Source organism: Nyctereutes procyonoides, unplaced genomic scaffold, assembly GCF_905146905.1.
Source record: "Nyctereutes procyonoides isolate TBG_1078 unplaced genomic scaffold, NYPRO_anot_genome, whole genome shotgun sequence".
Lineage (NCBI taxonomy): Eukaryota > Metazoa > Chordata > Mammalia > Carnivora > Canidae > Nyctereutes > Nyctereutes procyonoides.
Genome location: NW_026575134.1, coordinates 20,186,219 through 20,202,206, shown reverse-complemented (window position 1 = coordinate 20,202,206; position 15,988 = coordinate 20,186,219). Strand labels below are relative to the sequence as shown.

Here is a 15,988-nt window from a genome sequence, read left to right as displayed (position 1 = left end):
CCAAATGTAATCTCAACTAAATGATTTTTGTAGCCATTGCTGGCAACTTTTAACCATAGTCGTGTTACGCTCCTAATTACAACAGCAGTGATATTTACAGATTATTACCATAACTGCTTGTAAGGCTACACATTTTTCTTGGGAAAGAGTTCTAAAAGTTGGCATATCTAACACCCGGAATGCAATATTCTATCTGTTAAACAGATTTAATGCTAAACGCAGCCAAAGCACCACACTTTCTAAGAAAGAAAGTGATATGAACATCACAGAGTGAACACTGCCACGGTCCTTTAGGCTTACCAGCCTCTTCTAGAACGTGGAGGAATTGGAGATTAGTACTCCTTCCCTGCAGAACTTCCAGACCTTGGCTTTGGTGAACAAGCATTTTTATTCAACAAACAAAGAATATTTCTCAAGTAAAATTCCCTACTATATATAGACTATCATTGCATATTTGAGATTTTTTTTACGTTTTAGACATTTCTGCTAAAATATGAGTTGACTCATTTGTCCTCATAGTCTCCCTCTAACTACAAGCCCAGTTATCCTTTCTAATATGCATATTTAAAGGTAGATTCCAGGGGACCCCTGGTTGGTTTAGCGCCTACCTTCATTCCAGGATGTGATCCTGGAGTCCCGAGATCGAGTCCCACATTGGGCTCCCTGCGTAGAGCCTGCTTCTCCCTCTGCCTGTGTCTCTGCCTCTCTCTCTCTCTCTCTCTCTCTCTCTCTCTCTCTCTGTGTCTCTCATGAATAAATAAATAAAATCTTAAAAAACAATAAAGGTAGATTTCACATTGTCATCCTAATGCCACAAATCATGATTTTTTTTTTACAGATCACGATTTTTTTAAAGATTTTATTTATTTATTCATGAGAGACACAGAGTGAGAGTGAGAGTGAGAGTGAGAGAGAGAGAGAGAGAGAGAGAGAGAGAGGCAGAGGGAGAAGCAGGCTCCATGCAGGGAGCCCGACGTGGGACTCGATCTCGGGTCTCCAGGATCACGCCCTGGGTTGAAGGCAGGCACTAAACCACTGAGCCATCCAGGCTTCCCTACAAATCATGATCTTAATCACATTCTTACAATCAACTGAAAAATCAGCTGAAACTATGAAATATCATGCCTTGTATGGAACTAAGTATCATTGGCTTGGTGTTAGAACTAATAAATGAATTCAGTGATGTTGCAGGGTACAAAGTGAGTACACAAAAATCTGTTGGATTTCTATACATGAATAATGAGCTATCAGAAAGAGAATTTAAGAAAACAATCCCATTTACAATTGCATCAAGAGAATAAAATACCTAGGAATAAATTTAACCAAGGAGGTGAAAGACCTGTACACTGGAACTACAAAACATTGATGAAATTGAAGACGCAAATAAATGGAAAGATAAATAACATTCATGGAGTAGTAAAATGAGTATTTCTATAATGGCCATACTACCCAAAGCAACCTGCAGATTCAATACAATCCCCACCAAAACTCTAATGACATTTTCTACTGGATTAGAACATCCTAAAATTTGTATGGAATCACAATATAACCAAAGCAATATTGAGGAAGAAGAACAAAGCTGGAAGCATCAGGGACCTTGATTTCAAACTATATTACAAAGTTATAATAATCAAAACAGTATGCTATTGTCATAAAAACAGACACATAGATCAACAGAGCAGATTTGAGAGCCCAGAAATAAATCCATACATATATGGTCAAATAATTTACAACAAAAAAGGCAAAAATGTACAACAGGGAAGGACAGTCTCTTCAAGAAATGATGCTGGGAAAACTGAACAGCCACATGCAAAAGAAAGAAACTAGACTATTATCTTACATTATTGGCAAAACTTAACTCGAAATGTTTTAAAGACTTGAATGTAAGACCTGAAACCATAAAACTCCTTAGAAGAAAACATAGGCATTAACCTCCTTGATGTAGGTCTTGATAATAAGTTTTTAGGTATGACCACAGAGCAAAGAGAAAATACAAGTCATAAATTTTGGAGAGGATGTGGAAAAAGTTTTGGTGAGAAAACTTGGTGCAGCCACTATGAAAAACAGTATGGAGGTTCCTCACAAAGTTAAATATAGGGGATCCCTGGGTGGGCAGCGGTTTAGCACCGCCTTCAGGCCAGGGCGTAATCCTGGAGACCTGGGATCGAGTCCCATGTCCAGCTCCCTGCATGGAGCCTGCTTCTCCCTCTGCCTGTGTCTCTGCCTCTCTCTCTGTCTCTCATGAATAAATAAATAAAATCTTTTTTAAAAAAAAGTTAAATATAGAACTACTGTATGATTCAGCAATTCCGCTTCTGGGTATGTATCTGAAAAAAAGACAAAAACACTAATTTGAAAAGATATCTGCACCCCCCATGTTCATTGCAGCATTATTTTCAATACCGAAGACATGGAAACAACTGTGTCCTTCAACAGATGACTGAGTAAGGGTACACACACACACACACACACACACACACACACACACCGGGATACTATTCAACCATAAAATGGAATAAATCATGCCATCTGTAGGACCTTGAGGGCGTATGCTGAGTGAAATAAGTCAGAGAAAGACATATTCTGTATAATCTCACTTATATGTGGAATTTTAAAAGTAACAACAAACCGAGCTCATGGAGATTGTGGTGGCCAAAGGCGGGGTAGGGGGTGGGAGAAATGAACAAAAGGGATCAAAAGGCACAAGCTTCCAGTTATAGAATAATTAAGTCATGAGTATGCAATGTACAGCATAAAGACTGTATTACATATTTGAAAGTTGATAATAGAGTAGATCTTAAAAGTACTCACAAGAAAAAAAGATTGTGACTATGTATGGGGACAGATGTTATCTAGACTTACTGTGGTCATTTCACTGATAAATGTATATTTTTAATTGAGAAATAATTCACATATATGATATTATGTTAGTTTCAGGTGGTGTATCCTGTCATTATGTTGTAAACCTGAAATTTAAAAAAGCATAAGCAGGGAAAAAATAACATGGGTTGAAAGAGGAGGCAGTTATCATTTAAAGTGCAATCTGAATCTCTAGCAGTATCTTAATTCTATCATAAAAAGCTGAAAAATCTCTGTTCTATCTTTCTATTTACTTATCATCTATCTTCTATCTATAATCTATCAATCATCTATCTATCTATCCATCATCTATCTGTCATCTATCTTATTTGTGGCCTATTCACACCCATCTTTGGCCATCACATTGAAAGTTTCATTACAAATATTTATAATATTTAATTTCTACAAATTATTTTAAAACCTAAACATATAGTGAATGTAAAACATGTTTGCTGAATTATTTCCTAAATTCTCATATATAATATTTTGAATGATTAAACAATAATAATAAAAAATTGCTTGTATTTTCCACACTGATTTTCTTTAATAGTGTTAACTTACCTAGTTTTATGTTGATAGCACTGTCTATCTATCTGGAACACAAAGAGTACCTGGAGGAATTCATTGGAATGAAAACCAAAAACAGGGCATCCCTGGTGGCGCAGCAGTTTAGCGCCGCCTGCAGCCTGGGGTGTGATCCTGGGGACCCTGGATCGAGTCCCATGTCAGGCTCCCTGCATGGAGCCTGCTTCTCCCTCTGCCTGTGCCTCTGCTCTCTCTCTCTCTCTCTCTCTCTCTCTCTCTCTCTCTTTCTCTCTCTCTCTCTCTTTCTATGAATAAATAAATAAAATCTTTTAAAAAAAGAAAACCAAAAACATGTTCTTTGTATGGTAACAGAATTACAGTGATACTTGGAAATCAATGAGTTTATGCTTTGATATAATAAAGTTGTTAAATATCATTGACTCAGTGGTTTCTCTTTTTTTTTTTTAATTTTGTTTATAGCAAATAATCCAAGCAATTTTCCTTTTCATTCTCAAGTATCTTAAATATTTGTGCATTTGTACCAAATATTGCAGTTTAATCTCAAATGGTATTTTTCCTGGATTCAGATGCACATTTTTAAATTTTATTCTGAGACAAGATAATCAGTTCAATTTTCAAGTAAATATCTGTTTTATATACAAGAACAAAATGACTTCATTGTTTATCCAAAAGATTATATACCATAAGGAAGAAAATGTTGGTAACTTGAGCTCAAATCGCAAATTCTACATGCAATATAATATTACTGTGCATACCAGCTTTCAAGGTGGTAGATGAATATCCTAAAGGGAATCAACAAATACAAAAAATCTCAGATAGCTGTCTTGCTGCTCTCATCATTTAGGCCAAGCCATAATGTTTTTCTGTATTGGAAGGTCTGGAAGCTGTGTGATACAGTAAATTCAGGTTGCCCAGCTATGTAAACTATAACATAGTGCTGGTCACAGGACAATCAATTTAGCCATTGGGAATGATAGTGCTTCTCTGGATGGCTGGAAAGTGACTGCTTCAGCCACAAGAACTCTCATGTGGTGTTCAAAGATATAGTGCACTCACAAGTTGATTGGTAGTAAATAATGCTGTGGCTTGGAAATATAGCAAATGCAATGCAGTAAAAACCTGATTGATATAGGAGCTGTTCTAGAGTACAGCATTAATTGTATTTCCTGAGACAGGAGTAACTTCCACTAGTTTGTGTGTGTGTTGTATTAGAAATATAAGATCGAATAAGGATTATGTGACTTTTTTGGGAAAATAATACGTAAATGACACGGAATTTTATACTGCTATTTCCATAAATAGATGTATGTATATAAGCCATTGAATACACGCAATACTATTTGCTATGACCTTAAAATGATTTTTTTTTCACTCTTGATGACTTTGAGATTAGTTTCCCTTTGTAAATTAGATAATTCCTGTGTGGTTTTAATATTTCTGCTTTTCTTACTGAATATTTTAATTTATCTGTAAGGGGAAAAATGTTGAGACTTAACAGCTAGCCCAATTAAGCAATATACTTATTTATATATACTTCTCAGCCTTGATAATAAACAATTTATCCCTATATTCTCAATATTTAAGGAGAGGATCTTTTCCTTCTCTCTCTTTTTTAAAGACTTTATTTATTTATTTATTTATTTATTTATTTATTTATTTATTTATTTATTTAGAGAGTGAGTGTGTGCATGACTTGGGGAGGGACAGAGGGGGAGGGAATCTGAAGCGAACTCCAAACTGTGCCACAGGGATTGATATTACCATGGGGAGACCATGACCTGAGCCAAAACCAAGAGTTAGAAGGTCAACTGACTGAGCCACCCAAGCACCTCATTTTTCCTTCTCTCTTATAGCAATCTTCATATCTATGATTTATTGCTAAGAGAATTTCAGTTGCTCTGTTTTGATTTGTTTCACTGTGTCATACAAGAGTAACATATATATATATTTTTTTTTAATTTAAGACTCAGAAATTAATTAGTATTCAAATAATTTAAAAGTTTGTTTTAAATAATGACCAACTTACAAAGACTATAACTAAATTTTGAAATGCTTAACTTGGTGATACATACCAACTAAAATGCAGTGAGTGACTTTCAATCCCAAATAAACTTTTAAAAATCCATGAGGGATATTTCAGAGGTAATTAAGGGAATTTTTTTTAAACTTTCTCTTTTTTTTAATTTTTTTTTTATTTATGATAGTCACACAGAGAGAGAGAGGGAGAGAGAGAGGCAGAGACACAGGCAGAGGGAGAAGCAGGCTCCATGCACCAGGAGCCCGACGTGGGATTCGATCCCAGGTCTCCAGGATCGCGCCCTGGGCCAAAGGCAGGCGCCAAACCGCTGGGCCACCCAGGGATCCCTAATTAAGAGAATTTTAATATAAAATATGTATTGTGTGATATTACCAAATCGTCATATTTAGTGAGAGAGTGATACTGTCTTTATGTAGAGAAATTAGAAGGTTCATGCTGAAGTATTTAAGAATGAAGTATTATCATGTCTGCAACTTATCTTCTAAAGATTTTCATACATGTGAATAAAGAGTATAAATATTCTATATATATACTCAACATAATACTTGCATGTGAGAGAAAAAATAAACGTGGCAAACTTTAACACTTTATGAATCTCAGTATTGTACTCATGTTTCCACTCCTTCTGTAGGCTTGGTATTTTTCATAGTAAAAAAATTGAAGGAAAATTCTTATTCTAGTAAATGAACAATTTTGCTTAACTTTATATTAAATGTCCATATTCTATCACTTATTTCATAAAAGTTTTAATATATTAGGAAAATGTTAGGAAATGTTGACTTTTGTAAGAAAGCTAGGTTTGTTTAAGAAAAAAATTTTAAGGGATCCCTCGGTGGTGCAGCGGTTTGGCGCCTGCCTTTGGCCCAGGGCGCGATCCTGGAAACCCGGGATCGAATCCCACGTCGGGCTTCCGGTGCATGGAGCCTGCTTCTCCCTCTGCCTGTGTCTCTGCCTCTCTCTCTCTCTCTGTGACTATCATAACTAAATAAAAAAATTAAAAAAAATTTAAAAAAAAAAAGAAAAAAATTTTAAGAAAGAAGATGGTAGTGAGTTTATGCTCTAGATATTTCCATCTTAGAAAGTTTTTGCTGAATATCTCTGAACTAAAATTTACACTGTTAATTTGGAATCTAGCATTTACCCCAGAAATGCACATAATAGGAATTTCATAGGCATTCTATCTCCAGTAGTAGAGATAGGGAGGGACAGAATTAATTCAGAATGAAAACAAGGTGAAATACCCATCCTATCATGGAAGTCTTGAACAAGAAGTGCCAGATAGTTGTGTTATATATCAGACCTCCTTTCCTTCTGAAACCTTAAGCAATTAAAAAACTGTAAAATTAAAAATATAATCTTTTAACTGTGGTGTAATTGGCGATGTTAATTCTGAGCCAGTTTTATATATGTCTCTGTACCTATAGGAGGAGCCGAAGACAAGACGTGAGACATGGAAATCCATTGACTCAATGCAGAGGATTTAATCTAAAAGGTATTAAGACTGAGCAAGGCTCAGACTTGGTAAAGAGTAGCCATGCTCCACATCACATTTAAGGGAGGGAAACCTCATAATAAATTCACATCTTATGTTTTAAAGAAAGATTCACTGTGAAGATTCTTGGTGTTCATATGGAAATTAAAAATTAAATGTTATTTGTATATATAGTAGGAAAAACAAATGTCTGTGAATACAGATACCTTGGATATGTTAGTTGCCTCGGTCTTTCATGTAGATGTCAGTTATAGATTTTCCTAACTATTATTTTCTTTTTGAAGAAACAAAGCTATTTTCTTTCTTAAGAAAAAAATGTGCTTTTTCAAAAATTTACTACTGAAGAACAAATAGAATTGTGCCTTGTTTTTTTGTTATTGTAAATATAAACAACCCAAAGTTTACCATTTTAACAGTTTTAAAATGTCCAGTTCTGTGGCATTAAGTACATCCACATTGTTGTGCAATCAGTACAACCATTCATCTCTAGAACCTCTTCATGTTTCCCAAGTGAAACTATACCCATTAAATACTAACTCCGTCTTCCCCAGCCTCTGGACACCACCATTCTACTTTCTGTCTCTATGAATTGGACTACTCTAAATACCTCTCTCTTATCAATGGAATCACACAATATTTATCCTTTTGTAACGGGCTTATTTCAGAGCTTCTTTGGGGTTCATTCCAGTTGTAACATGTGTCAGGATTTCTTTTCTGTTGAAAATGGGAAAACATTCTATTGTTTGTATATATCACACTTTGTTTATTCATTCATCTACCACTAGACACTTGGATTGCTTCTACTTTGGGCTACAGTAAATAATCCTGCTCTGAACATGGGTGTATTACAGTGCCCGGGTTTTATGATTTATAACCATTGCAATACTTTTGACAATCTTGCCTTGTGTCTTACAATCTAACCCATTTCTTCCCATCCTGACATGAAAATCCCACATTATTATACTTTCCCCACTAATATTCTCCCCTCCACCTCAACCCCACCAACAAAGTATCTTTGGGCAGAGCTCTCTGAGTTCATGAAGGAGCTACAAATGCACTGTTGCTAATAATTAACACCAAGACTGCTATTGCTAATATGTTTGAGTCTGGGTCTTTCTTTAATAAAGACTGACAATCATTACCAACTACACTCACTATAAGGAGAAAATTGTAACATCTTGCTTAATTCCATGCATCTAATTAAGAGAATAATCCAGGTTACCATTTCTATGTTTACTGAATATTTTGTAAATATGTGTGCAAGTTCTACTAACACTAGTAGCTATAGTAGTAGAGCTGTCAGTGGGGGTGATGATGGACAAACATGGATGTTGACTTTGTGTCAGAACCTGAGTTAAAAAAAAAAAAAAGGAACCCGAGTTAAGTGCTTTTTTTAATGGATTATCTTATTTAAATGCTTAAGACATTGTACTAAAGTCAGGTCTATTATCTATCCCCATTTTATGAATGAAGATTCTGTTCACGTCTAAGCAACCACATGATTATACTAAATGATCTTCCTGAATTAAGAATTTCAGTAAAGAACCTGGATGAAGACATAATCCATGTTTTAGAGCCAAGTAAAGCTGAGACACAGAAAGCTCAAGTAAATTATTTAAGGTTACACAGCCAGTATTGGTGAAGTCAGAATTTTGCCTCCAATACCTCTGATTCCAAAGACTGTGTTCTCAACCACTACTTCCCGCTACAGCCACACTTTGCTTTCTGACTTTTCCTGATGCTTCTGAATTCCATCTATACTACATTGAGTATGGATGAACCTGGTTTTATAATGCCTGGCACTTACTAACTCTTCAAGTAGGGTATATATCCTAATAGTTCACAGCCTCAGTTTGTTCAGCTCTGAAAAGCAGAGAAAAACTAATTTGTAAGGATATTGTAATAATTAAATGTTCAATGTGATGTTAAGGACAGTCTTTGGTATAGAGTACCTCTTGAATAAACATCAATTCCCTGTGTCTTTCTCTCCTTTCCCTTTAGGTTAAACACAACCAGTAAACAATGCGTAATCGTCTGCTTGTTAAATGAGCAAAGATTGCCTTTGGGGGGGACTTCTTTAGGTGATGATAATTTTATAGAGAAATAAGCATTCATATAAGAGAATATATTCTAAATTCTCTTCTCCCTCTTTCTACTTTTTGCTTTCCAGCATATAGAAATGCAGCTGAAATTGTTCAGTATGGAGTAAAAAATAACACCACTTTCCTCGAGTGTGCTCCTAAGTCTCCACAGGCATCTATCAAGTGGCTGTTACAGAAAGACAAAGATAGGAGGAAAGAGGTGAGTAACACACATAAGCAGCAATCAATCAGGGCTTTGGAAAGACATTGAATCACCATCCCTTGGTGAGGTTCAGATCAAACATAAAAAAAAAAAAAAGCATATGAACATCTTTTCATGTCTTTGGGATGACGAGTGCCACTTTCTTTAAAATCCTTTGTCTGTAAAGCTGATGAATTAATTCAAAATCCTTGCTGCCTCTTCACCTCTGTAACACGGTGATTGAAACAAGAGCTTGGACACTCCAGACGGGTCTATTGATAGGAGGAAGCATTTGTAAAAGAAACAAGATGTGTGCAAAACCAGAAGCCAAGTTCTCGCACAGCAGCACCTTTGTGTGATTCACAAGATAAAAGGGGGCTTTAAAAAAAGTTCAATTTTCCTCAGCAAGAAATTACACTAAACCATAACTTTTATGGTTAAAGAGCATATTTCTGCTATGTGGTAATCTGTTTCCTCTGCTTTATTATCCATTACTCTAGGGTTTTGGTTAGGTAATATATGGAATCATTGTTTATGGGACCATTGACTTTATTCAGTGATATGGAAAAACAGTTTTTCAAATAAAAGGACACTGACATTAACCTTTCCACTGATCAGAAAGGGCTGTTTTAAAGGGGAAGCATTGTAAAATGGCATTGGGTGAAATATTATAAATAATGAACTCCATAATGTTGATGTCAGGTTGTACTGACAACCTGAGAAAGAAGAAGGAAAATCTATATGTATGTATAAAGCCTTAGGGTAGTCTGAGATGTGATGCTATTAGGAGTGGCATAAAGTCTGATGGAGCAAAGCCGCCTTCTGCATTAGGGTATATTCTTCAGTTGTGGGCATTTTGGGGACTACATATTAAATAATATTTTGGGGATATTTACAATGGATACAATCCCAAGCTATAGAACACAGACACTGCATCAAAGTTGCTGAAGTGCATGTTGGCTCCATATGAGAAAATACTTTACAATTTAGACCTGTCTGTTTGAAGACAGTATGAGCTGTTTAGGAAATTGTGTGTCCCCCATCACTAGAATATAAAACCATAGGCTGATGACCCCTTCAATAAGAGATGGAACCATTGGGAGGAAAGAGGAGCTAGCTGAACTTCAGGGCCCCTTCTTGGCCCAGAATTCTATGATACTAAAAACATCTTTTAAAACATTTTTTATTAAGAACAAATTATTGTTTATTTGAGATCTGTTTTCTTTGCCACAAGAATCTGTCATCAAAGAGGCCTTGAAATTTCTACAGTCCAATTAATTTTCAACTCTTTGGCATGGATGTAAATGGTAATCATAGTTGCCTTACAAAGTAACCTAGGGTAGAAGTCATAATGTGCGATGATGATTATCATACAGATATGATAGGCCATATGCCAGAGCTCCTTCCAGAACTCCTTCCTGAGGAGTTCTGTGTGTTCATATGTGAGTTGGAAATCTAAAACTCAAACAGGGATTACGTAACACGAAGAAAATGTTTTTCTTTAATTCACTAAAAAGTTAAATAGAATAACATGCAATAAGTGAATGTATTTTCTATTATTTGAATTACAGACAATGAGGACACACAAGCTTGAATACATGCCACAGAAGTTAATAAACGCAGTTAAAAATGGAATGAGTAATAGATTTAATGATTGAATCTCCTTTGCAATATTTCTAGTGTTTTATTTCAGAATGCTCGAGAAGGTAGAGACTCAATTATTACTGTCTTGCTTTTTCTCCCAATTTTGAACATATAATAATGCTGTAAGACTATGGAAAAATTGGGATCCCTGGGTGGCACAGCAGTTTGGCGCCTGCCTTTGGCCCAGGGCGCGATCCTGGAGACCCGGGATTGAATCCCATGTCAGGCTCCCAGTGCATGGAGCCTGCTTCTCCCTCTGCCTGTGTCTCTGCCTCTCTCTCTCTCTGTATGACTATCGTTAAAAAAAAAAAGACTATGGAAAAATTAACTGTAATACAACTCTGTGAATCTACTTATCCAGAATTTAGAGAACACAATTCCACTCATTCTAAATTTAGTTGAACAAATTATTACCATCTTATTAAATTTATCCTAATTTGTACTTAGTAGTTTAGGCAAACACATGCTCATTTCTCATGTTAATGATATGCAAATATTGAACTTTAAAAAAACTATAAGACAGATGGTAAAAGCTCACAGACAAAAATGTAAATACTTCATACTGATTTACATAAAGTGAAAACTAAAAGATCTCACCTCCACTTCAATATTTACTCATACTTCCTAGAGTATAGAGCTATTAAGAATTATATATTCAATCATAATGTATTCCTCCAAATAGTCTCTATAATTTTCCTATTTTTGTCTTTGTCTCTCTCTCTGATGTACACACATACACTTTAATATCAGTATATATATCAGTATATAGAGAGCTAACATTTTTCTTGGCTACATAGTGTTCCACTCTATGAATATATCTTGTTTTTTTAAGCCATCTACTGCTTAAGGTTGTTGTTTTTCTTCTTATCAAAAACATCATGTAAATGAACATTTGCACACTTCTGAGTATAGCTTCTGTACAAATTCCCAGAAATGAAATTTTGTGTCAAGTACTATATATGTGTTAGATGGATTTGTAAACCTGGTCTCCAAAATCTTTCCTAATCTTGCACAAATAGAAAAGCCTTCCTTCCTTTTGTTTCTGAATGCATTTCTACATGATTGAAACTATTGTTGAGGCACACTTAAACTTTAAAAGTCAAATTAACACCAAAACTTTGCCTCATATATTTGAGTCCCTCTTTCTGAATTCCCTTTTCTAGATCTGGTCTATTATCTGTATCTCAATACTGTACTTTGCCTTTTTGTGCTTTTGCGGAGGGGTTACTTTTCATTTAAAACAATCTATCTGGGTATCCCTGGGTGGCGCAGCGGTTTGGCGCCTGCCTTTGGCCCAGGGCGCGATCCTGGAGGCCCGGGATCGAATCCCACATCGGGCTCCCGGTGCATGGAGCCTGCTTCTCCCTCTGCCTGTGTCTCTGCCTCTCTCTCTCTCTCTCTCTCTCTCTCTCTCTGTGACTATCATAAAAAAAATTAAAACAATCTATCTTTGATTTTGTTTCATTAATAATTAGATTCATATTTACACAGAAATTTACCATTTATAAAAACATCTTCCATCTTCCCTTATTTTGATTCGGGTCTGTTTTTTCCCCCCTCAGTGAAAGAGCATTCCAGAGTACCCACCCTTGGCAAGGAACTTCTCACCACTTAGGTTTTTAGTCTGTTTGTGGATAGTACTATAACTGGAACTTTAAGAAAGATGGATTTCATGCATGTAACTAATATCCAGCATATGATAGTTTTTCCAGGATAAGGCTGTAAAATAATTAAATATTAACCTCATAGCTTTTTATTACCTTTCCTTGGAAAGTAAAACCACTCAGAAGATTTGGAAGATGATGGCATGTCAGCTTATTTTTAGTTATTCTTTAGCTTGGGATAATAGGAAAAACCTTTGATAGTTTATAGAACTCTGCCTCTGTTTATACGATTTTTTTCGAATTGTCTTACTTCTTTAATAAAGTAATGAATTATTTCAATTTTTATTTAGGAGAATATCCATTCATCATTGAAAAAATGGTAAAATTCGACCATTTAACTGTGGCTTCATGATTTTACTAGTAAAAGAGCTTTTTTGTTGCAATTAAAGGCAAGAGCTCCAGGACAAAATAGATATTTTAAATTATCCATGAATTTTGTTTATATATGTTGACTGTGATTCACATTCCGAATGCAACCCAAACTATGTTTATATGTGCAGAAGCCATGTCCAAAGGGAATGGTTAAGGTATATTTGGCAGCATGGGTGATAACTTCACCCTCTCTTTAATAGATTCAGTGCTCTTAAAACGAGATCTCCTCTGCAAACCAGTCAATGGAACAGGCCAAAAATTTGTGTTCACTAAGAGGGGAACTAATCAGTACTCAATGCTTTTGCCAAATTTGAAAGTTCAGAGATATTCTGTATGTGTTGCTCATATCTTTTTAGAAGACATAGAGTCAGATTTTGGGTCTTTGACAAGTCTCTCTTTTAGGTCAAGTTGAATGAACGAATCATAGCCACTTCACAAGGACTTCTAATCCGCTCCGTTCAAGATTCTGACCAAGGACTGTATCACTGCATTGCAACAGAAAACAGCTTCAAGCAGACCATAGCCAAGATCAACTTTAAAGTTTTAGATTCTGAAATGGTGGCTGTCGTGACAGACAAATGGTCCCCATGGACCTGGGCCAGCTCTGTGAGGGCTTTACCTTTCCACACAAAGGACATCATGGGGGCATTTAGCCACTCAGAAATGCAGATGATTAATCAGTACTGCAAAGACACTCGGCAGCATCATCAACACGAAGAGTCACAGAAGATAAGAGGGGACTATGGCAAGTTAAAAGCGCTCATCAATAGCCGGAAAAGCAGAAACAGGAGGAATCAGTTGCCAGAGTCATAATGTTCTCTTCCTTGGGGCTTAGGCTTCCAGGAAAGAATGGTCTGTCTTCAGTGATCAAATTTTGAGCAAAGAACCTGTGCTTTACCCATGGAAATTCCCGAGGAAGGTGTTACTCACTCCTAAAGTGAATATTACGTGAACTGAAATGAGCATGCATTTTCTTGTATGATATTGACTAGCACTAGACATGTCATGGTCCTCATGGTGCATATAAATATTTAACTTAACCCAGATTTTATTTATGTATTTACTTTTTCTTCAAAATCAATATGGCGGCTATACAACTAAAATTCCTATATCCCTTAATTGAATGAGGGCCATAACCCTATGAGCTTCCTTCTTTGCTTTAGGGGCTTAGATTTGGAATTGTCAGTGATTTTATATATGAAAACAAATGCCAAGTTCACAACTTTTATGTTGTAAAAGTTGTGTAAGTACATGTGATAGAGTAGCTGTCAAAAGAAATGTAGAATAGATACAAGTCAAGAAAGAGGGCATCTAAAAGTTGTATAAAACATGAGTGATTCATCCAGAAAAGTGAACAGTTTATATGCTTCCAGTGAAATATATTAATGTTTTTTTATAGAAAATGGTCAATTGCTGATATTTGTTATTGATCTTTGTTTCCTTGTTTTAGGAAGATAAAGTGAATGACCCTCACCATAAACATCTTTGATTAGAGTTATGTCAGCAAAACATTTAAGTTTATATTCTTATGCTATCATCTTCCAAACAAAAGCACTTTTTTTGGAAGTTATTTAAGTTATTATAGACTCAGAGAATATAATCTTACACTGTTTAATTACTGTATTTGTTCTAATTTTCTAGTCTGTGTGGCAAAGTAAACAATATAAGAAGAAAAAAAATGAAATATCGAACTTGTATATGAGAGGTGAAACTATCAAAATGGGGAAAAATAAAGAAATGCATTTTTATTGAAAGCTGTTTATTAAAAATATGACTAGTTTTTAACATCAGTAATTAATTTCAATAATTAACTCTCACATTTTTTTGGTTTATCAACCTCAGACATCATAAGATTAAGACACCAGTTCATTTTTTTAGATGATGTTTAGTGTGTGCTGGAGAGGTGCGCCTTTTGTGGAGAAATGAAAAAAATTCGAATATGAACAAAAGTAGACATACTTTTTTTTTAAAGAATGCTGGTGTATTATGTTCACTAGCATATAAATACAAATGTGGCGAATTTTGCAATGAATAAATAATTTTCTTCTAATTGTATGTTTGGGTCATTTTATTAGAAAAAAAATTATTATAGAACTTTTTATTCCAAATAGCAATTAGATGGAAGGAATAGGAAAAATTTCTTGGTATTGTTATAGTTCCTTCAAAAACACAATTTTTGCTTTTTCACTTTATTTGCTTTTTAAAAAATTTTCATGCTTCCAGGTGCAAACAGAAATTGCATCATGTACTTACTCAAAATCCAGCATAAAATTTTATTTGTAGTTAACAGTCCACAAAGAAGGCAAGGTAGACTTAATTACCTTTTTATGCACCACAGCATTTAAGCTTCAAGAACTAAAATCACTGTCAAAATGAATGTAATCATTGCTCAGAATCTAAGAATATGATTTATTATTTAAGTGGTGGTAAGTTATGGTATTATAAGAGGAGGCCTCAGTGCAGGGCAAACATAGCAGTTAAAATAGACAATATAAATAATGTTCATGCAAAAATAAGTTAATGAATAAACGCTATTGTTCCAAATGTGCACGATTCCAAAGTATTCTCAAAAGCAGTTTATTATACAAATATTTTGCCTGCTATGTGCACAAATAAAAATGTGTATCGATGGAAGGCCAAAACCATGCTCGGGTTTATGGCCAATCTATTCTATGTACAGAGTTTAAAGTACAATTGTTTTAGAGTCAGAGAATAGCATAAACTACACAGGTCCCCTTGCTTCGTGTACACACACACTGATAGACAATAAGGGTGTTTAGTTTTGTAATATTATTTGTGCTATTTAATAACTTCTTTAAATATTCAATTGTATATACTTTTATTACTTTTCTTTTAAAATTATAGAAATTCTTCTTCAACATGACTGCCAAATGTAAAGAAAATTTTCTTTCTCCAAAATAATGTCAACGTATACTGAATATTGGTGGTTAATTAGTATTGTTTTGTGTAGTTTGACATTTTGATGATTTACTATGTTTTCCATTTGTATTGTACATAAAATTTCCTAGGAATGCACTTTTTTTCAAAGTGTAGGTTTGTGGATAGATTTTAGCATGATGAAACTGTTAT

The 15,988-nt window shown here is 35.0% G+C and overlaps 1 protein-coding gene across 2 annotated transcripts in view; it reads left to right on the top strand.

Annotated features, from left to right (window-relative positions):
- SEMA3C (semaphorin 3C) overlaps positions 1-14,948 on the top strand; it is a 192,490-nt gene extending 177,542 nt beyond the window's left edge. For both annotated transcript variants that reach the window (XM_055301023.1, XM_055301024.1), the window contains exons 16-18: positions 6,868-6,935; positions 9,106-9,236; positions 13,301-14,948. In XM_055301023.1, coding sequence (XP_055156998.1) covers positions 6,868-6,935; positions 9,106-9,236; positions 13,301-13,711 — 610 coding nt within the window. In that variant the 3' untranslated portion in view covers positions 13,712-14,948. The remainder of the gene's footprint in view (positions 1-6,867; positions 6,936-9,105; positions 9,237-13,300) is intronic.
- Positions 14,949-15,988: the final 1,040 nt, after the last annotated feature.